Source organism: Heteronotia binoei, chromosome 13 (assembly GCF_032191835.1).
Source record: "Heteronotia binoei isolate CCM8104 ecotype False Entrance Well chromosome 13, APGP_CSIRO_Hbin_v1, whole genome shotgun sequence".
NCBI classification, from domain to species: domain Eukaryota; kingdom Metazoa; phylum Chordata; class Lepidosauria; order Squamata; family Gekkonidae; genus Heteronotia; species Heteronotia binoei.
Window position 1 is genome coordinate 12,010,731 of NC_083235.1, and position 21,938 is coordinate 12,032,668.

The following is a 21,938-nucleotide window of genomic DNA, read 5'->3' on the forward strand; positions in this document are numbered from 1 at the left end:
CTGGAACTGTATTCCTATTCATTCCTGCTCAAAAAAAAAAATGCCCTGGCCATCAAGTCACAGCTGACTTATGGCGACCCTGTAAGTTTTTCGAGGCAAGAGACATTCAGAGGCGGTTTGCCGTTGCCCGCCCTCTGCATGGTGACCCTGGACTTCCTTGGTGGTCTCAAATCAGAGTACTAAAGAGGACCGATCCTGCTCAGGTTCCAAGTTCTGACAAGACTGGAGTGCGCCTGGCCATCTAGGTCAAAGGAAGAGATGTTCGGAGGTGGTTTGCCGTTTCCTGCCTCTGCGTAGCGACCCTGGACTTCTTTGGTGGTCTCCCATCCATGTGTTAACTGGGCCTTGTCCCTACTTAGCTTCTGAAATCTGATGAGATTTCAGAAGTCTGTGCCATTTATGTTAGGGCAAAGAGACAAAACTAAGGTGGTTTGCCATTGCCTGCCTCTGCGTAGCAACCTTGGACTTCCTTGGTGGCCTCCCATGCAAGTCCTAACCAGAACCAACCCTGCTTAGCTTCTGAGATCTGGCCAGATCAGGCTAGCTTGGGCCATCCAGTTCAGGGAAGAGACAAACAGGGGTGGTGTTGCTTTTGCCTGCCTCTGCATAGCAACCCTGAACTTTCCTTGGCGGTCTCCAATCCAAATACTAACCAGGGTCAACTGTGCTTAGCTTCTGAGATCTGGCCAGATCAGGCTAGCTTTGGCCATCCAGTTCAGGGAAGAGACAAACAGGGGTGGTTTTGCCTTTGCCTGCCTCTGCATAGCAACCCTGGACTTTCCTTGGCGGTCTCCAATCCAAATACTAACCAGGGTCAACCGTGCTTAGCTTGTGAGATCTGGGAAGATCAGGCTAGCTTTGGCCATCCAGTTCAGGGAAGAGACAAACAGGGGTGGTGTTGCTTTTGCCTGCCTCTGCATAGCAACCCTGAACTTTCCTTGGCGGTCTCCAATCCAAATACTAACCAGGGTCAACTGTGCTTAGCTTCTGAGATCTGGCCAGATCAGGCTAGCTTGGGCCATCCAGGTCAGGGAAGAGACAAACGGGGGTGGTTTTGCCTTTGCCTGCCTCTGCATAGCAACCCTGGACTTTACTTGGTGGTCTCTCATCCAAGGACTAACCAGGGATAACTCTGCTTAGCTTCTGAGATCTGACAAGATCTGGCTAGCCTGGGCCTTCTGGGGACAAGAGACAAACAGAGGTGGTTCTGCCCTTCCCTGCCTCTGCATAGCAACCCTGGACTTTCCTTGGTGGTCTCCTGTCACAATACCAACCAGGGCTGACCACGCTTAGCGTCCGAGATCTGACGAGATAGGGCCGGCATGGGCCATCCAGGTTGGGGTCTGTGAAACATTGCCCCCGAAGGGGTGGGGTTTCTATTCTAATATTGAAATCGACTTCCAAAAAAAAAATTTGCACTTTAGAGTGAGCTCTGATAATCAACAAGCCTAAACTGTAGGTTTACACAGCTTGCGTTAGTTGAAAAGAGTGAGAGTCCAGGAGCGCCTGAAAGACCAGCAAGATTTGTGGCAGGAGAGGCACTTTCCTGAGTCACCGTTCGCTTCTTCAGATACAGCTAGAATGTGAGTCCGCCTGTCCTTATATCTTGGAGAGAGGAGGGATTTCAGATGACCGACCGACAACAGCAGGCAAATGACAGGAGTAGCAGAAGAAGACGACTGCAGATTTATACCCTGTCCTTCCCTCTGAATCAAAGCCTCAGAGCGGCTTACAGTCTCCTTAATCTTCTCCCCCCGACAACAGACCCCTGTGAGGTGGGTGAGGCTGAGAGAGCTCTCCCAGAAGCTGCCCCTTCAAGGATAGGGTCCCAAAGCAGCCTACAATCTCCTTTCCCCTCCTCCCCCACAACAGACACCCTGTGAGGTGGGTGGGGCTGAGAGAGCTCTCCCAGAAGCTGCCCTTTCAAGGACAACCTCTGTGATAGCTATAGCTATCACCAGCCATACCAGCAGGTGCAAGTGGAGGAGTGGGGAATCAAACCCGGTTCTCCCAGATAAGAGTCCGCACACTTCACCACTACACCAAACTGGCTCTCTCTAGATGTGATTCAGGTAGGTATGATGTGCAGAGAGGGTCGTGGGCATGGAGAAATCAGGATGGGGAATGAGACAAGAAATCTAGGTCTTGATTCAGTCCAGGTGGCTCAATCTGGCTTTGGTTCTCATCTTGCTTCTACCCATTTGTCATTTCCCCTAGAGGTGCCCAGCAAGAAGAGGAAATTGGGGAAGAATCCAGATGTGGACACCAGCTTCCTGCCCGATCGGGACCGTGAGGTATGGTGGCCAGGCTTCCTCTGTTGACCCCCCTCACCCTCACCCCCAGCCTCAGATTTATTTTTAATTAATAATTTTTAGACGTTTACACTGTTTTTTATAATTACTTAACACAGAATCTTTGAAATGAATTAAAATACTGTTCTACAGCGACCGCAGTGCCTTTTTAGGACATATTACAAGAAAGCTAGGTAAAACAAAGCATAAATAAATCGCGTTATTGTGTATGGGATTTTTTTTGGTAGTTTCCTGTTGTGACAAATATGTAATCGTAGGAAACCAGGTTTCATCAACCTTTTCTTCATCCTTAGATCCGTTTGAAAAATGCATGTAGCGCTTCTCCAGGGACTTTTAAAAAAGAAAATGATTCACAGTTTATATTAAAATAACCCTTACATAAGACTAATCTCGTTAACATTAAAACCTTCCTACTGAACAGCTGTAAAATCCAACAATTACCTCAGCGACGTTAGAGGAATTTGGAATAAACGTCAGACGGATGGGATATAGGTCAACGGATCATAAAGACGACTAAAATGCGGGATAAATTTTAACAGAAACCTGTTTAAGAGAAACTGTATAGCTCTGATGGCCGTATGCCAACACGATAGGTGCCAGGCCGGCCTCGGGGGAGGGGAGGGCATTCCGAAAACGGTGTGACACCCCTGAGGAAGTCACCGGTTGGATCCTGGGCTGCTGTCCTGCCAAGATAACAGCTGTTGCCCTGGCAGAGTAGCACTGGTGTTGACAGTGTGGGAAAAGGCAATTTCTTTCAGTTTCTCCCTTGCTGCCTCAGACCTCCATTTTGGTCTCCCACACTGTGCTTGGGAATTCTGTGCTCCCTTAGGAGTGTGGAGGGGGGAGCAAGCCCTCTGCTAGCTTCACGCTCAGTTGGCGGTAAGTTAAATGCAGCATTTCCCCCTGGCGTGCTCTGCTCCCCTGCCCAACTTTGTTTCCTGAGGCACAAAGCTCCTTCCTCCCTATCCTTATAGACCAGGGGTGGCCAAACTTGCTTAATGTGAGAGTCACAGAAAATAAACGTTAGATGTTTGAGAGCCACAAGACAGGAACATCAGATGACTGAGAGCCGGAAGGAAGGAAAGAAGGAAATACATGGGGGAGAGATGGGAAAGAAAGCAACTTTAAATGTATTCTCCAAGCTGCTGGCCGGCTTGGCTTGGGGAAGTGATTTGAAGAGAGAAATGCCTTCTCCAAGCCAGTCAACAGGGTGGGAGGGGGGCGGGCTTCAAGAGCCACACAATCAGGGCTGTTTTTGTAGCAGAAACTCCTTTGCCTATTAGGCCACACCTGATGTAGCCAATCTTGCAAGAGCTTACAGGGCTCTTTGTGCAAGACCTAGTGTAAATTCCAGGAGGATTGGCTACATCAGGGAGGTGTGGCCTAATAGGCAAAGGAGTTTCCTGCTACAAAAACAGCCCTGCACAACTATGTATGAAAGAGCCACATGTGGCTCCCGAGCCACAGTTTGGCCACCCCTGTTGTCGATTCTCCCCTTGCCAAAAAAGAGTTTTTCCCACCACCACCCCCCTCGCCCTTCAGGAGGAAGAGAATCGCCTTCGAGAAGAGCTCCGCCAAGAGTGGGAAGCGAAACAGGAGAAAATCAAGAGTAAGTGAGACGGAACGCGAATCCGGGCGGGCTTTGCCCTCTCAGCTTATCAGAATCCTGCCCGGATTTGGAGGCAGGGGAATGAAGTTACAGGAAGGGGAAGGGGAGGGGTGTGAAGTTAGAAGAAGGCACTGGAGGTTATCGTACTGAATTGCAATTCAAGAAGTCGTTGGATTTTGAAACCCTTCCATCTCTGGGCAGGCGAAGAAATCGAAATCACCTTCAGCTACTGGGACGGCTCCGGACACCGGCGGACAGTCAAGGTGAGCTTCACATTCCGCCAAGTTGGGAAGGGGGGGAGGAGCCATGGGGGCTGGGGGACCGGGGCTGAGGGCTGACGCAAGGAAGTCCCCCCCCTCCTCGCTCCAATCCCTAAAAAATGACCCTGGCTGATTTCTCCTTATGGGACCAGGGAAGACTCGTTTGCAGTGATTGGTTCCCTTTCTGGCAGTCAGCATTTTATTCCAAGGCGAGGGCGAGTGATGTTCAGTGCTTCCTGTCCCGCCTTCCAAAGGCAATGGAAAGGAAGGAGAGAGGAACAGCCATGGTGGCGGGGGGGTGGGTTTCCTCAGCCATGTAGGAGCTGCAGCACGTGGCGGCCACGGTGAAGTCCTGTGCACAGGCCTCCATTGGACACACCCAAGATCTCGGGCAGGGGTGTCGGCTTCCTTTGTTCTGAAGGCTGCATCCGACATAAAAGTGACCTTGTTAGGCCAAGCTATGGGTGTCGTAAAATGTAATGCCGGGTAGACACAGACACAATTTAATGTTTTTTTTTAATACCTTAAAACATTAGCACTCGTTGCTTTCTTTGTCTTTCTTCCATGGGATCCAGGGAGCTGGGCAAAGGAAGCTCTGGCTCGTTCCTTCCCCCCCAGGGGACGAGGAGGGAGAGGAGCCTCAGCCAATAGAAGAAAGAGAGGCTTGGCTCAGTAGCTCTGCTGTGCAGTTGAGAGAGCCTGGCAAAGCAAGCTAGTCCTCCTGCCATGAGCCCTGAGAACATGACACCTCCCCCCCTTCCTCCCCAAGGGAGGAGCCTCAGCCAATGGAGAAAGTAGAGGCTTTGCTCTGTAGCTCCTGTGCGATTGAGCAAGCCCAGCAAAGCAAGCTGTGATGCGGAAGGAAGCAAGAGAGAGGGAGAAGGAAGCAGATGACAGCCAGTTGCTCGGGGGCCTGATTCGGTCCCTGGGCTGCATGTTTGACACCCTGATCTAGGACTTGTTCCTTGTCACAGGCTTCCTCTTCCGGTCGTCTCTGGACATTTCTGTCTTGCATTTGTAATTCTCCTGTATATGGTGCAGCCTCGTTCAGAATACTGTGTCCAGTTCTGGTCACTTTATCTCCAAAAGGACCTTGCAGAGCCGGGAGAAGCACAGAGGAGGGCAACAATGAGTATTCAGGGGTTGAAGCACCTTCCCTATAAGGAAAGGCTGAAGAGTCTGGGACTCTTTTCAGTTTAGAACAGAGATGACTCAAGGGGGACATGAGAGAGGTTTGTAAAATTAGGCGCAAGACGGAAAGGGCGGACGAACGAGACTACTCTCCCTCTCCCCCAATACGAGAACTCGAGGGCATATCAATGAAGCGGGTGGGCAGGAGGGGCAGGACGGACAGAGGGAAATACTACTTTACACACAGAGATAGTCAAATGTGGAATTTGCTGCCACAAGAACAGACAGCCTAAAAGTGGATTAGAGAGATTCTTGGAGGATATGTCACTCAATTAGCTATTAGCCTTAGTTACTGAGGGGAACCTCCACAGTTAGAGTCACTTATCCTCTGAATCTCAGAGCCAGGAGGCAACCTCGGGGGAAGGCCTCGGCCTCTCTGCCATGTTGTTGGCTCACCACAGGAAGTGGTTGGCCACTGTGTGAGAAAGGAGGCTGGACTAGATGGACCCTCACTGGTCTGATCCAGCAGGGCTCTTCTGATGTTCTTATGAAGGCCTCAGCCTCTCTGCCCTCCTGTTGACCCTCCAGAGGAACTGGTTGGCCACTGTGTGAGACAGGATGCTGGACTAGATGGACCTCTGGTCTTACCCAGCAGGACTCTTGTGATGTTCTTAAGAAGGCCTCAGCCTCTCTACCCTGTTGTTGGCCCTCCAGAGGAACTGGTAGGCCACTGTGTGAGACAGGATGCTGGACTAGATGGACCTCTGGTCTGACCCAGCAGGGCTCTTCTGATGTTCTTAAGAAGGCCTCAGCCTCTCTACCCTGTTGTTGGCCCTCCGGAGGAACTGGCTGGCCACCATGTGAGACAGGATGCTGGACTAGATGGACCACTGGTCTTACCAAGCAGGACTCTTGTGATGTTCTTAAGAAGGTCTCAGCCTCTCTGCCCTGTTCTTGGAACTCCAGAGGAACTGGCTGGCCACTGTGTGAGACAGGAAGATGCAGGACTAGATGGACCACTGGTCTGACCCAGCAGGGCTCTTCTGATGTTCTTATGAAGGCCCCAGCCACTCTACCCTGTTGTTGGCCCTCTGGAGGAACTGGCTGGCCACCATGTGAGACAGGATGCTGTTGCTCTTGGCCATTCTGTGGCTTTCTTTCTGAGCTGCGTGGGGCTGGAGCGGGGGAGATGGGAACAGTGCATGGGGAAAATGCGAGAGAAATCCATCTGGGCCTGACTCTTGTTTCCCCGCAGTGCAGATGAAGAAGGGGAACACCATCCAGCAGTTCCTGCAGAAGGCCCTGGAGATCTTGCGCAAGGACTTCAGCGAACTCCGGTAAAGAATTAGGTGGAGGAGGGTTCGGTCACTTAGGGAAAAGGGGGAGAGGAAAGAGGATCGTTGGCAAAGCTGCGGCGCTGCCTGGTTTTACGCTGTGCTCCTTTGGGGGCTGTAAGGCCTCCTCTGTACTAGTGAGTGTCGGAGGTGATCCGGGTAGCTCAGAATCTGTGTAGACCACTCAGCCGCCGAGCTTCATCTGTAAAATGGGAATAACTGTTCACTGATCCACACCGTAGAACAGAGCCAAGAGTCCAGAAGCACCTGAAAGACTAACAAATTTGTGGCAGGGGAGAAGCTTTGTGAGTCACTGCTCCTCCCTCCCTCCCTCCTTCCTTTCTTCCATCCTCCCTTCCTTCCTCCCTCCCTCCCTCCCTTCCTTCCTCCCTCCCTTCCTTCCTCCCTCCTCCCTTCCTTCCTCCCTCCTCCCTCCCTTCCTCCCTCCTCCCTCCCTTCCTCCCTCCTCCCTCCCTCCCTTCCTTCCTTCCTTCCTTCCTTCCTTCCTTCCTTCCTTCCTTCCTTCCTTCCTTCCTTCCTTCCTTCCTTCCTTCCTTCCTTCCTTCCTTCCTCCCTCCCTCCCTCCCTCCCTCCCTCCCTTCCTTCCTTCCTCCCTCCCTCCCTCCCTCCCCCCCTCCCATTTTTTGAAGGGGTCCCTGGGTCTAACCACTACATCAGGGGTGGGCAAACTCTGACTTGGGAGCCACGTGTGGCTCTTTCACTCATATTGTGTGGCTCTTGAAGCCCCCGCTGCCCTATCAAACAGCTTCGTGGAGGCATTTGTCTCTTTAAAATTAATTCTCCAAGCCAAGCCAGCTGGTGGTTCTTAGAATGAATTTAAAGTTAAAATTGCTTTCTTTCTACCTCTCCTTCTCCCCATCTATTTGGTTTCCTCCCTTTTTTCTGGCTCTTAAACGATCTGGCATTCAGCCTTGCGGCTCTCAAACATCTGATGTTTATTCTTTATGGCTCTTACGTTAAGCAAGTTTGGCCCCCCCCCTGCACTGCACCGTGCTGGCGGCTGTCTGTGTGTCACACTTTGGTCAGAACTCCCAACAGGTGGGGAGTGGGGGGGGAAGAGACCGGGATGCTGGATGTATTGACATTCCCTCATCGATACCCGGCCTTTCTTCCCAGCGGGACCCGAAGCACCTTACGTCTCAGCTCCATTTTACCTCACAACCACCCTGTGGCGTAGGGTAGGTGGGGAGACAGGGGACTGGCCCAAGATCGCCCAGCGAGCCTCCGTGGTGGAACCGGGACTCGCATCTGGATCTCCCAGATCCTCATCCGACACTAGCAACCCCCGTATCACTTCAGACTGTGTTTGTGTCTCCTCTCTCTCCTCCTGCCCAGGTCTGCCGGTGTGGAGCAGCTGATGTACATCAAGGAGGACCTGATCATCCCACATGTGAGTGTGCCTTCCCCCTCCCACAGGTCTGTCCCTCTGACCCTCTCCCGCCTTCTCGCTGCCTGACTCCCCACCGTCAGCTGTGTGGATGGGAAGAAGTAGTTATATCCCGCTGTCCACCCTGAGTCTCAAGAGTGGCTCCTTTTACCTTCCCCACCCCCCAACAGACCACCCTGTGAGGTGGGTGGGGCTGAGAGAGCTCTCCCAGAAGCTGCCCTTTCAAGGACACAGTCTCAGAGTGGCCTACAATCTCCATTTCCTTCCTCCCCCACAACAGACACCCTGTGAGGCAGGTGGGGCTGAGAGAGAGCTCTCCCAGAAAGCTGCCTTTTCAAGGACAACCTCTGCCAGAGCTACTAGCTGACCCAAGGCCATTCCGGCAGCTGCAAGTGGAGGAGTGGGGAATCAAACTCTGTGAGGTGGGTGGGGCTGAGAGAGCTCTGACAGAAGCTGCCTTTTCAAGGACAGCTCTGCCAGAGCTATGGCTGACCCAAGAGGCCATTCCGGCAGCTGCAGGTGGAGGAGTGGGGAATCAACTCTCTGTGAGGTAGGTGGGGCTGAGAGAGCTCTGACAGAAGCTGCCTTTTGAACGACAACCTCTGCCAGAGCTACGGCTAACCCAAGGCCATTCTGGCAGCTGCAAGTGGAGGAGTGGGGAATCAAACTCTGTGAGGTGTGGTGGGGCTGAGAGAGCTCTGACAGAAGCTGCCCTTTCAAGGACAGCTCTGCGAGAGCTATGGCTGACCCAAGGCCATTCCAGCAGCTGCAAGTGGAGGAGTGGGAAATCAAACTCTGTGAGGTGGGTGGGGCTGAGAGAGCTCTGACAGAAGCTGCCCTTTCAAGGACAGCTCTGCCAGAGCTATGGGCTGACCCAAGGCCATTTTAGCAGCTGCAAGTGGAGGAGTGGGGAATCAAACCCTGTGAGGTAGGTGGGGGTGGGGAGAGCTCTCCCAGAAGCTGCCCTTTCAAGGACAACTCCTACGAGAGCTACGGCTGACCCAAGGCCATTCCAGCAGCTGCAAGTGCAAGTGGAGGAGTGGGGAATCAAACCCTGTGAGGTGGGTGGGGCTGAGAGAGCTCTGACAGAAGCTGCCCTTTTAAGGACAACTACACGAGCTATGGCTGACCCAAGGCCATTCCAGCAGCTGCAAGTGGAGGAGTGCGGAATCAAAACCCGGTTCTCCCAGATAAGAGTCTGCGCACTTCACCACTAAGAGAGAAATCGGTCCCACAATCAGTCCCACGTAGGGTTGCCAGTGATGCAATGACATCGTTCCCTCTGTTCCCTGAAGGGGCAATCAGCACATCACAGGGGATGCTCTGACATTTGAGCAAGCTTCTATAAGAGCCAGTTTGGTGTAGAGGTTGAGAGTGGCAGATTTTTATCTGGGAGAACCAGGTTTGATTCCCCGCTCCTCCACTTGCAGCTGGCTGGGTGACCTTGGGTCACGAGCAGTGTTCCCTCTAAGCTACGTTTAGCGTGAGCCAGCTCACAGATTTTTAGCCTCCAGCCTGCACATTTTTGTCTTAGCTCAGGAAGGATGACCCCAGAGCATGCTAGCTGATCTGCAGTAGTTCACATTTTTCGTGCCTGTAGCTCACAACTTTAATACCAGTGGCTGACAAAGTAGAATTTTTGCTCCCAAGACTTAGCGTAGAGGGAACATCAGTCACAAGTTCTCTCAGCTGTTCCCTCAAGAGCAGTTCTCAAAATAGCTCTTTCGACCCCCACCAATGTCGCAGGGTGTTTGCTGTGGGGAGAGGAAGGGAAAGGAGATTGTGAGCTGCTCTGAGACTCCTTTGGGTGCTGGAATATTATAACCCACATTTCCTCTTCTCGTGTGGTTTAACTGTAGAGTTTTGACCCAGTGCCAGAACGCTTTTAGCATCCCCTAGCGACACATTGCCGAGGACACTCTGGCATTTGGAGGAAACTCTGTAGTTAACCATAGAGGTTTGCTGAAATGCCAGAGTGTCCCCTGCATCCCCAGCGATGTGCTGATGTCGCTTTGGGGTACACATGGAATCGCATCGGTCCGTTAGGATGTTGCCAACACCCCCCACATACAGTTTCCTGCCATTCTCCCCACCCCACCCCCCCATCAGCAAGGGCTGGCTAACCCTCCTCCCCACGGGATTTTCCTTTTCCTAAGCCTGACTTACGCCTTCCTTTTGTTCCAGTCTGCTGTGGAAATTGCCATCAGTCACAAATGTAGTAAATCCACTAACAGGAGCCGGGGAGGGGGGTAGCAAGAACTCCTTTGCATATTAGGCCACACACACCTGAGGTAGCCAATCCTCCAAGAGCTTCCAGGGCTCTTCTTGCAGGGCCTTCCGTAAGCTCCAGGAGGATTGGCTACAGCTCTACCAGAGCTGCTACCATTTCGTAGGGCCTGCAAGTCGGAGCTATTCCGCAGGGCTTTTTGACTAAGGCAGTGGGCGCCATCAGTTGGCCCACCTTGTAACGATGTTGCGTCTTACTGCAGTGCTGTCCTGTTATCGCTGCTGTCATATAATTTGGGCCTATAATGGCTTATCCTGTATGATGTGCCCTTCCTGCCTTTAGTGCACTTTATTTATTGTTTTTATTGTTTAAATTTAATGTATTGTTTTAACTCTGAATTGTAGGTTTTTTATTGTTATTACTGTATGTTGTGTGATCTGCCCACAGCCTGTTTACGGGAAAGGGTGGAATATAAGTGTACTAAATAAATCAGGGAGGTGTGGCATAAGAACATAAGAGAAGCCATGTTGGATCAAGCCAATGGCCCATCCAGTCCAACACTCTGTGTCACATAAGAACATAAGAGAAGCCATGATGGATCAGGCCAGTGGTGCATCCAGTCCAACACTCTGTGTCACATAAGAACATAAGAGAAGCCATGTTGGATCAGGCCAATGGCCCACCCAGTCCAACACTCTGTGTCACATAAGAACATAAGAGAAGCCATGTTGGATCAGGCCAATGGCCCATCCAGTCCAACACTCTGTGTCACATAAGAACATAAGAGAAGCCATGTTGGATCAGGCCAATGGCCCATCCAGTCCAACACTCTGTGTCACAGAAGAACATAAGAGAAGCCATGATGGATCAGGCCAATGGTCCATCCAGTCCAACACTCTGTGTCACATAAGAACATAAGAGAAGCCATGATGGATCAGGCCAGTGGCCCATCCAGTCCAACACTCTGTGTCACAGAAGAACATAAGAGAAGCCATTTTGTATCAGGCCAATGGTCCATCCAGTCCAACACTCTGTATCACAGAAGAACATAAGAGAAGCCATGATGGATCAGGCCAATGGTCCATCCAGTCCAACACTCTGTCACACAGGGGCCGAAAAACCCAGGGGCCATCAGGAGGTCCATAAGAACATAAGAGAAGCCATGTTGGATCAGGCCAATGGCCCATCCAGTCCAGCACTCTGTGTCACACAGTGGCAAAAAAAAACAGGGGCCATCAGGAGGTCAATCAATGGGGCCAGGACACTAAAAATCCTCCCATTGTTCCCCCCCTCCCAAGCACCAAGAATACAGAGCATCACTTGCCTCAGACATAAGAACATAAGAGAAGCCATGTTGGATCAGGCCAATGGCCCATCCAGTATAACACTCTATACACACAGTGGCCAAAAAACCCAGGTGCCATCAGGAGGTCCATCAGTGGGGCCAGGACGCCAGAAGTCCTCACACTGTTGCCCCTCCCAAGCACCAAGAATACAGAGCGTCACTGCCCCAGGCAGAGAGTTCTAACGACAAGCTGTGCCTAATAGCCAGTGATGGACCTGTTCTTTATATCTTATCCAAACCCCTCTTGAAGCTGGCTATGCTTGTAGTCGCTGCCACCTCCTGTGTTAGTGAATTCCACATGTTAATCACCCTTTGGGTGAAGAAGGACTTCCTTTTATCAGTTCTAACTCGACTGCTCAGCAATTTCATGGAATGTCCACGAGTTCTTGTATTGTGAGAAAGGAAGAAAAGGACTTCTTTCTCTGTCTTCTCTATCCCTAATATGCAAAGGAGTTCCTGCTACAAAAAACAGCCCTGAAAGGAGCCATACATGTGGGCTGGGGAATATTTCCGAGAGCTTTTTTTTCTTTGTAAAAATGCCTTTTTCTTCATTCCTGTCCTCCTAGCATCACAGCTTCTACGACTTCATCGTCACCAAAGCCCGGGGGAAAAGCGGTAAGTCGTCTCTGCCCTTCTTAATTTGAAACTTGCCTTCCAGGTGCAGAGGTGAGCCGATAATCTTGACCCTGATGGGCCAGGAGTCTGGTTTAGTATAAGGAAAGCCTTGCTTGCGTTCACACTGTGTGCAGTCGTACCAATAAGCGTGGCCGCTGTTTTATCTGAAAAGGTAAATGGTCATTTTTGCTCAAATCATACATCCAAAAATCGGGTTTCGACTAGTCTGTGCCTACCCAATGCATGTTGCCCTTTTAGAAACAAAGGAGGGTCGTGCATACTGAGAGGATGGCATGTAGTGGTGAAGTGTGCGGGCTCTTATCTGGGAGAACTGAGTTTGATTCTCCACTCCACTGAAAGCTGCTGGAATGGCCTTGGGTCACACATAGCTCTGGCAGAGGTTGTCCTTGAAAGGGCAGCTGCTGTGAGAACCCTCTCCAGCCCCACCCACCTCACAAGGTGTCTGTTGTGGGGGAGGAAGGGAAAGGCGATTGTAGGCTGCTCTGAGCCTCTGTCCTTGAAAGGGCAGCTGCTGTGAGAATCCTCTCCAGCCCCACCCACCTCACAGGGTGTCTGTTGTGGGGAAGGAAGGGAAAGGCGATTGTAGGCCATTCTGAGCCTCTGTCCTTGAAAGGGCAGCTGCTGTGAGAACCCTCTCAGCCCCACCCACCTCACAGGGTGTCCGTTGTGGGGAAGGAAGGGAAAGGAGATTGTAGGCTGCTCTGAGACTCTGTCCTAGAAAGGGCAGCTGCTGTGAGAGCCCTCTCCAGCCCCACCCACCTCACAGGCTGTCTGTTGGGGGGGGAGAAAGGGAAAGGAGATTGTAGGCCACTCTGAGTCTCTGTCCTTGAAAGGGCAGCTGCTGTGAGAATCCTCTCCAGCCCCACCCACTTCACAGGGTGTCTGTTGTGGGGAAGGAAGGGAAAGGCGATTGTAGGCCACTCTGAGCCTCTGTCCTTGAAAGGGCAGCTGCTGTGAGAACCCTCTCCAGCCCCACCCACCTCACAGAGTGTCTGTTGTGGGGGAGGAAGGGAAAGGAGATTGTAGGCTGTTCTGAGACTCTGTTCTTGAAAGGTCAGCTGCTGTGAGAGCCCTCTCCAGCCCCGCCCACCTCACAGGGTGTCTGTTGTGGGGGAGGAAGGGAAAGGAGATTGTAGGCCACTCTGAGCCTCTGGTTCAGAGAGAAGGGCGGGGTATAAATCTGCAGTCTTCTTCTCCTTCCCTGGTGCATGAGAGCAGAGTGGCAGAAACAGAACACCTGAAGAGGGCTGGAGTCACAGGAGACCAAGGTCATGTGCAGGCAGAGAATGAGAATGAGAAAAGGGGTGGGGAATAAAGGCGCTGAAGGGACTGCGGGTCTGTTTTTGGAGGGTGATTCTGCGACATGGTAGTGATGGATTGACCAAAGGAATGGTGTAAGAGGAAGAGATTGGACAGAGTCATAGCGCAGGGGTCCTCAGCAGTGTACCCTCTAAGCCAACGGTAGCTCTCCGGTTGTTTTTTGCCTACAACTCCCATCAGCCCCAGCCAGCATGGCCAATGACTGGGGCTGATGTGAGTTGTAGGCAAAAAACATCTGAAGAGCTACTGTTGGCCACCCCTGCTTTAAGCTGAGTTAGCGTGAGCTAGCTCACAGATTTTTAGCCTCCAGCTCACACATTTTTGTCTTAGCTTAGGAAAAATGGCCCCAGAGCACAATAATTTATGCTGTAGCTCACAGCTTTAATGCCAGTAGGTCACAAAGTAGAATTTTTGCTCACAAGACTCTGCAGCTTAGACGGAACATTGGTCCCCAGCCTTTGGAATTCTGCCACCCACAAAATGGCTGCCGCAGGAGGCAGAGCCTGTCACAAAATGGTTGCCCTGGCTCACCTTCAATCCGGCAGTGAAGATCCTTGTACTGTGGTGGCAACCGCAGCCAAAGCAACACATTTTTTTTGTTAATAATTGCCCAGCCTGTCAAATCAGTCAGTGGCCAGTCAGAAGCACTGATGGGCCACGGGCCCCATCTGGCTCCACCCATTTTCTAAAAACACTGGGCGGTGCCAAAAAAGGTGTCGGCGGGCTCTGTGGCGGCCCTGGGCGCCATATTGGGGACCCCTGTCATAGAGTATAAGGTGGAGATGACACAGAGGCTCAGGGTAAAGGGTGGTGAACAGCATTCAGGCTGTGTGGGAAACACTGCTACAGCATGCCTCTCTCACGCACTTTCCCAACCAGGGCCGCTCTTCAATTTTGACGTCCACGATGACGTTCGACTTCTGAGCGACGCGACGGTGGAGAAGGACGAGGTGAGGAAGGGGCAGGGGGGGCAACCCAGCTTCACCGGGGCCCTGGTTTCAGCAGTATACCAATAGAAAGAGCGGCACCGAGGTCTCGGGCAGCGATGCCCAGCAGCGACGTAGTCCTTGCGCGTTCCCCCTGTCTTTATCCCGTTAGAGACCCCCGTCAAAGAGGTGGTTCCCGGCCTCTGTGCATGAGGCAGAGAGCGCTGACAAAGAGAGTGTTTATTTCCCTCTCCAAAAGACTAGCGCTCAAGGGCATCCAATGAAACTGATGGGCAGTAGGGTCAGAAAGTGATTAAAATGTGGGATTTGTTGCCAAAGGAGGTATTGGGTCCCATCCTCTTTAACTTGTTCATAAATGATTTAGAGTTGGGAGTGAGCAGTGAAGTGGCCAAATTTGCGGATGACACTAAATTGTTCAGGGTGGTGAGAACCAGAGAGGATTGTGAGGAACTCCAAAGGGATCTGTTGAGGCTGGGTGAGTGGGCATCAACGTGGCAGATGCGGTTCAATGTGGCCAAGTGCAAAGTAATGCACATTGGGGCCAAGAATCCCAGCTACAAATACAAGTTGATGGGGTGTGAACTGGCAGAGACAGACCAAGAGAGAGATCTTGGGGTCATGGTAGATAATTCACTGAAAATGTCAAGACAGTGTGCGTTTGCAATAAAAAAGGCCAACGCCATGCTGGGAATTATTAGGAAGGGAATTGAAAACAAATCAGCCAGTATCATAATGCCTCTGTATAAATCGATGGTGCGGTCTCATTTGGAGTACTGTGTGCAGTTCTGGTTGCCGCACCTCAAAAAGGATATTATAGCATTGGAGAAAGTTCAGAAAAGGGCAACTAAAATGATTAAAGGGCTGGAACACCTTCCCTATGAAGAAAGGTTGAAACGCTTAGGGCTCTTTAGCTTGGAGAAACGTCGACTGAGGGGTGACATGATAGAAGTTTACAAGATAATGCATGGGATGGAGAAAGTAGAGAAAGAAGTACTTTTCTCCCTTTCTCACAATACAAGAACTCGTGGGCATTCGATGAAATTGCTGAGCAGACAGGTTAAAACGGATAAAAGGAAGTACTTCTTCACCCAAAGGGTGATTAACATGTGGAATTCACTGCCACAGGAGGTGGTGGCGTCCACAAGCATAGCCACCTTCAAGAGGGGGTTAGATAAAAATATGGAGCAGAGGTCCATCAGTGGCTATTAGCCACAGTGTGTGTGTGTATGTATGTGTGTGTATATATATATATATATATATATATATATATATATATATATATATATATATATATATATATTTGGCCGCTGTGTGACACAGAATGTTGGACTGGATGGGCCATTGGCCTGATCTAACATGGCTTCTCTTATGTTCTTATGTTCTTAATGGCCACAGGAATAAACAGCTTTAAAAGGGATCAGATAGATTCATGGAGGAGAGGTTTATCAGTGGCTACTGGACATGGTGACTGAGGGGAACCTCCACATTCAGAGGCAATGAACCTCTGAATCCCAGATCCAGGAGGCAACCTCAGGGGAAGGCCTCGGCCTCTCTGCCCTGTTGCTGTCCCTTCAGAGGAACTGGTTGGCCCCTGTGTGGGACAGGATGCTAGACAGGATGCTGGACCACATAAGAGAAGCCATGTTGGATCAGGCCAGTGGCCCCTCCAGTCCAACACTCTGTGTCACATAAGAACATAAGAGAAGCCCTGTTGGATCAGGCCAATGGCCCATCCAGTCCAACACTCTGTGTCACGTAAGAACATAAGAGAAGCCATGTTGGATCAGGCCAGTGGCCCATCCAGTCCAACACTCTGTGTCACGTAAGAACATAAGAGAAGCCCTGTTGGATCAGGCCAATGGCCCATCCAGTCCAACACTCTGTCACATAAGAACATAAGAGAAGCCATGTTGGATCAGGCCAATGACCCATCCAGTCCAACACTCTGTGTCACATAAGAACATAAGAGAAGCCATGTTGGATCAGGCCAGTGGCCCATCCAGTCCAACACTCTGTGTCACATAAGAACATAAGAGAAGCCATGTTGGATCAGGCCAGTGGCCCATCCAGTCCAACACTCTGTGTCACATAAGAACATAAGAGAAGCCCTGTTGGATCAGGCCAGTGGCCCATCCAGTCCAACACTCTGTGTCACATAAGAACATAAGAGAAGCCATGTTGGATCAGGCCAGTGGCCCATCCAGTCCAACACTCTGTGTCACGTAAGAACATAAGAGAAGCCCTGTTGGATCAGGCCAATGGCCCATCCAGTCCAACACTCTGTGTCACATAAGAACATAAGAGAAGCCACGTTGGATCAGGCCAATGGCCCATCCAGTCCAACACTGTGTCACATAAGAACATAAGAGAAGCCACGTTGGATCAGGCCAATGGCCCATCCAGTCCAACACTCTGTGTCACATAAGAACATAAGAGAAGCCCTGTTGGATCAGGCCAGTGGCCCATCCAGTCCAACACTCTGTGTCACATAAGAACATAAGAGAAGCCCTGTTGGATCAGGCCAATGGCCCATCCAGTCCAACATTCTGTATCACTTAAGAACATAAGAGAAGCCCTGTTGGATCAGGCCAGTGGCCCATCCAGTCCAACACTCTGTGTCACATAAGAACATAAGAGAAGCCATGTTGGATCAGGCCAATGGCCCATCCAGTCCAACACTCTGTGTCACACAGTGGCCAAAAAACCCAGGTGCCATCAGAAGGTCCATCAGTGAGGCCAGGACTCCAGAAGCGCTCACTCTATTGCCCCCCCCCAAGCACCAAGAATACAGAGCATCACTTGCCCCAGACAGAGAGTTTCAACAATATGTTGTGGCTAATTGCCACTGATGGACCTCTGCTCCAGATGTTTATCCAGGGGTCTGAATCAACATGGCTCTTTGGATGTTCTCACAGAGGCCTCATCCTCCATGCCCTGTTGTTGACCCTCCAGAGGAACTGGTAGCCACTGTGTGAGATGGGATGCTGGACTAGATGGACCCCTGGTCTGATCCAGCAGGGCTCTTTTTATGTTCTGCTAGGGAGACATCTCCCTGGTTCCATACTGAGCATTCTCTGTTGTTTAAAGTAGGTCCCCTTCCCCTTCTCCTTCCCACCCCTTCTGAGCTGACTAGGGATACTGGAGGTGGGAAGGGATTCCTGCTTCATGTGCAACCTTGACCTCTTTCTTATCTGCCCCCCTCAGTCCCACGCCGGGAAGGTGGTGCTGCGCAGCTGGTACGAGAAGAACAAGCACATTTTCCCCGCAAGCCGATGGGAGCCCTACGACCCCGAGAAGAAGTGGGACAAGTATACGGTGAGGAACAATGAGGGTGTTGGCAGGGTGGTGAGAGGTGGCAGGGGGAGAAACCTGGAGGTGAGAGAGCTCTGTGGAAGGGTGTGTGGGAGTGACTGGAATCCATGGGGCGGAGGGAGGCAGCCCCAGCAAGAGGTACTGCAAGAAGGCCTCTTTGGTAGACCCCTTCCACTTCCTTCCCTCAGAGGCTAGATTTTCCCTCCATCAGCACTAAATCCTTTTTCTGTCAGGGCTGTTCTCAGGCAGTCTCAGTACACGTCTCTTCTCAGTTAAGGCAGGAATCCGACTGACTCTCCTCAGCATCTAGCTTTCTTAAGATTTTTTTCTTGTTCAGTTGACGCTAATGGGTCTTTGGAGGAACTGGTTGGCCATTGTGTGAGACAGGATGCTGGACTAGATGGACCACTGCTCTGATCCAGCAGGGCTCTCCCAATGTTCTTATGAAGGTTTCAACCTCTTTGCCCTGTTGTTGGATCTCCAGAGGAACTGGCTGGCCACTGTTTGAGGTAGAATTCAGGAGTAGATGGACTACTGGTCTGATCCAACAGGGCTCTTCTGATGTTCTGAAGGCCTCAGCCTCTGTGCCCTGTTGTTGGCCCTCCGTAGGAACTGGCTGGCCACCGTGTAAGACGGGATGCTGGACTAGGTGGACCCTCACTGGTCTGATCCAGCAGGGCTCTTCTGATGTTCTTATGAAGGCCTCGGCCTCTATGCCCTGTTGTTGGCCCTCCGTAGGAACTGGCTGGCCACTGTGTGAGACACGATGCTGGACTAGATGGACCACTGGTCAGATTCAGCAGGGCTCTTCTGTTGTTCTTATGAAGGCCTCAGCCTCTCTGCCCTGTTGTTGGGCCTCCAGAGGAACTGGTTGGCCACTGTGTGAGACAGGATACTGGACAGGATGGACCACTGGTCTGATCCAGCAGGGCTCTTCTGATGTTCTTATGAAGGCCTCGGCCTCTATGTCCTGTCGTTGGCCCTCCAGAGGAACTAGTTGGCTACTGTGTGAGACAGGATGTTGGACTAGATGGACTACTGGTCTGATTCAGCAGGGCTCTTCTGATGTTCTTATGAAGGCCTCAGCCTCTCTGCCCTGTTGTTGGCCCTCCAGAGGAACTGGCTGGCCACTGTGTGAGACAGGATGCTGGACTAGATGGACCACTGGTCAGATCCAGCAGGGATCTTCTTAGGTTGATAGGACGAACTCGTATTTTGGAATTCTTTGCATTGCTTCGTTCCACTGATGATAATTCCAGAGGGTCGCCATCTTGGTCTGCAGCAGGGGCGCTCAATTTAAGGCCAGCACCCCCTCTGAGACCAACAAGATCTTTCGGGGCCTGAGGTTTCAAGAGTCAAAGCCCCCTCTCTGTCCCTCTGGTGCCTCGTCACGATTAAACAAGGCCCTCTGCTCGCTCGTTCTCGCTCTCTTCCGCCGAGTCTCCCTCTCCCTCGGCAGCGTTTCCAGCCGCTGGCAAAAGCAATGATTTCTCTCTGCCCGCAAGACCTACAGTCTTGTCCATTGATAAATTCTTCTGCCCGCTGCGGCCCAGGAGGCTGTGCGCATTAATCTCGTAGAGCCTCGCGAGGGAGTTTCCTTCTGTGCTCGGTCACCGTAAGCGCAAACAGACTCCTTTTGGGTTCAAACTCAGCCCGAGGCCTTGCCTGCCTGCGGGGTTACCGGAGAGATATCGGGGAGGGTCAGAAGGTCTCTGCCATCACCGTAGGGTTGCCAGTTCCCAGGTGGGCAAAGCAAGGAAAGCACCGCGCGCCAAATGCTGCAATATAAGCGCGAAGCACTCTTTTACTCAGTCACTTTGTAGCTGTGATTCTAAATGCCCTTCAAAGCAAGTAAACAGTCCTTAGTGGAAACTCAAACTTTAAATGTTGCCAGGAATGAAAATCTGCTCTCTTTTTGTCTTTCTGTTGAGAGACCCAGAGAGCCCGCCTGTTCCTCTTTGAAGAGTGATTCAACAGGTGTAGGAGCGGCGACACGAGTCCTGGGGTCAAGTTTGTGTTTCCTTTACACTTCCTCTGGCCGCTATTTTTACAATCCGGAACCCGTGCTTAGGCAACAGCTCACAGTCATATCTTATCAGCATGCACGAATGTCTGCTGGGCACACCATTATTCCCTATGGAGACCAATTCCCATAGAGTATAATGGAGAATTGATCCGTGGTTATCTGGGTCTGGGGGGGGGGCTGTTTTTTGAGGTAGAAGCACCACATTTTCATCATAGCACCCAATGGCACTCCTCAAAAAATACCCTCCAAGTTTCAATAGGATTGGACCAAGCGGTCCAATTCTATGAGCCCCCAAAGAAGGTGCCCCTATCCTTCATTATTTCCAGTGGAGGGAAGGCATTGAAAAGGCTTGTGGTTCCTTGAAATGTGATGGCCAGAACTCCCTTTGGAGTTCAATTATGCTTGTGTCAAAACCCTGCTCCTGGCTCCATCCCCAAAGTCTCCTGGCCCCTCCCCCAAAGTCCCCAGATTTTTCTTGAATAGGACTTGGCAACCCTATATCACCGAGACCAGGAATAACCCCCATCTTCTTTTTCCTCCCTGCAGATCCGCTGAACAGCTATTGGCAGGGTGTTCCGTGTTGTTCCTGGCTGCCCGATGCTCCCTCCAACAGCCCCCGCTGCATCTTTTTAGTTGAATCCCACCCTACAACCTTTGCAGCTGAACCCCCCCCCCCCCCGAAAGAAATGTATCAACCTTTGGTGAAATAAACTCCGCTTCACCCAACCCGGAGTTTCTTGTTACGCAAACCTGCAGCGGCTCTTCCTGCGTCTGGTTTCGATTTTCGGTCTGCGCTGTTGGAACTGAGTTTGAGCCAGAGGTTAGCTCCGAAATCGGCTTTCAGGGTCAGGGTTCTAAATTACAAGGAGTGCTCTTGGGCACGTGCAGTGTCTGTGTATGGTAATAAAAATGTTGTAAAGACAACATCTGCCATAGTTTTTGCCCAAACACTACAGCACCCCACATCACCGTGATGACATCACTTCCGGCAGGTCCTGGAAGTGATGTCACTATGACATCAGACTTAGCCTCTCCTGACTGCCAGTAATTCCCCATAACCTGAGTCAGTGGCTGGGAGGGGCCAGGCGATGAAGATGGTGAGGGGTTTGGAGACCAAGCCCTACGAAGAAAGGTTGAAGGAGCTGGGCATGTTTACCTGGAGAGGAGGCGGCTGAGAGGTGATAGGATCACCATCTTCACATCCTTGAAGGGCCGTCATCTAGAGCATGGCCAATGGCTGGGGCTGATGGGAGTTGTAGGCAAAAAAATCTGGAGAGCTACCGTTGGCTACCCCTGATCTAGAGGATGGTGTGGAATTGTTTTCTGTGGCCACAGAAGGCAGGACCAGAACCAGTGGGTTGAAATTAAATCAAAAGAGTTCCCAGCTCAACATTGGGAAGAACTTCCTGACCGTTAGAGTGGTTCCTCAGTGGAACAGGCTTCCTTCTTGAGAGGTGGTGGGCTCTCCTTCCTTGGAGGCTTTTAAACAGAGGCTAGACAGCCATCTGACAGCAATGAAGATCCTGTGAATGTAGGGGGAGGTGTTTCTGAGTTTCCTGCATTGTGCAGGGGGTTGGACTAGATGGCCCTGGAGGTTCCGTCCAACTCTAGGATTCTATTAGGAAGAACTTCCTGACCGTTAGAGCAGTTCTTCAGTGGAACAGGCTTCCTCGGGAGGTGGTGGGCTCTCCTTCCTTGGAGGTTTTTCAACAGAGGCTAGATGGCCATCTGACAGCGTTGAAGATCCTGTGAATTTAGGGGGAGGTGTTTGTGAGTTTCCTGCATTGTGCAGGGGATTGGACTAGATGACCCTGGAGGTCCCTTCCAACTCTATGATTCTATGAAATTGGGCTCTCCTTCCTTGGAGGTTTTTCAACAGAGGCTAGATGGCCATTTGACAGCGATGAAGATCCTGTGAATTTAGGGGGAGGCGTTTGTGAATTTCCTGCATTGTGCAGGGGGTTGGACTAGATGACCCTGGAGGTCCCTTCCAACTCTATGATTCTAGGCAACCCTACTAGTGGCCTGGGGGTGGCCCCATCCAGAGGATCGGGGCAGAGAGACTGTTGGG

At 51.4% G+C, this 21,938-nt stretch overlaps 1 protein-coding gene across 1 annotated transcript in view; it reads left to right on the top strand.

The window, feature by feature from the left end:
- The window catches only part of FAM50A (family with sequence similarity 50 member A), a 37,327-nt gene extending 16,734 nt beyond the window's left edge, over positions 1–20,593 (top strand). The window contains exons 6-14 of the mRNA XM_060252491.1: positions 2,218–2,294; positions 3,855–3,921; positions 4,123–4,184; positions 6,573–6,649; positions 8,003–8,057; positions 12,193–12,241; positions 14,462–14,532; positions 17,734–17,844; positions 20,414–20,593. Of these exons, the coding sequence (XP_060108474.1) occupies positions 2,218–2,294; positions 3,855–3,921; positions 4,123–4,184; positions 6,573–6,649; positions 8,003–8,057; positions 12,193–12,241; positions 14,462–14,532; positions 17,734–17,844; positions 20,414–20,422 (578 nt within the window). The 3' untranslated portion in view covers positions 20,423–20,593. The remainder of the gene's footprint in view (positions 1–2,217; positions 2,295–3,854; positions 3,922–4,122; positions 4,185–6,572; positions 6,650–8,002; positions 8,058–12,192; positions 12,242–14,461; positions 14,533–17,733; positions 17,845–20,413) is intronic.
- The last annotated feature ends 1,345 nt before the right edge of the window (positions 20,594–21,938 follow it).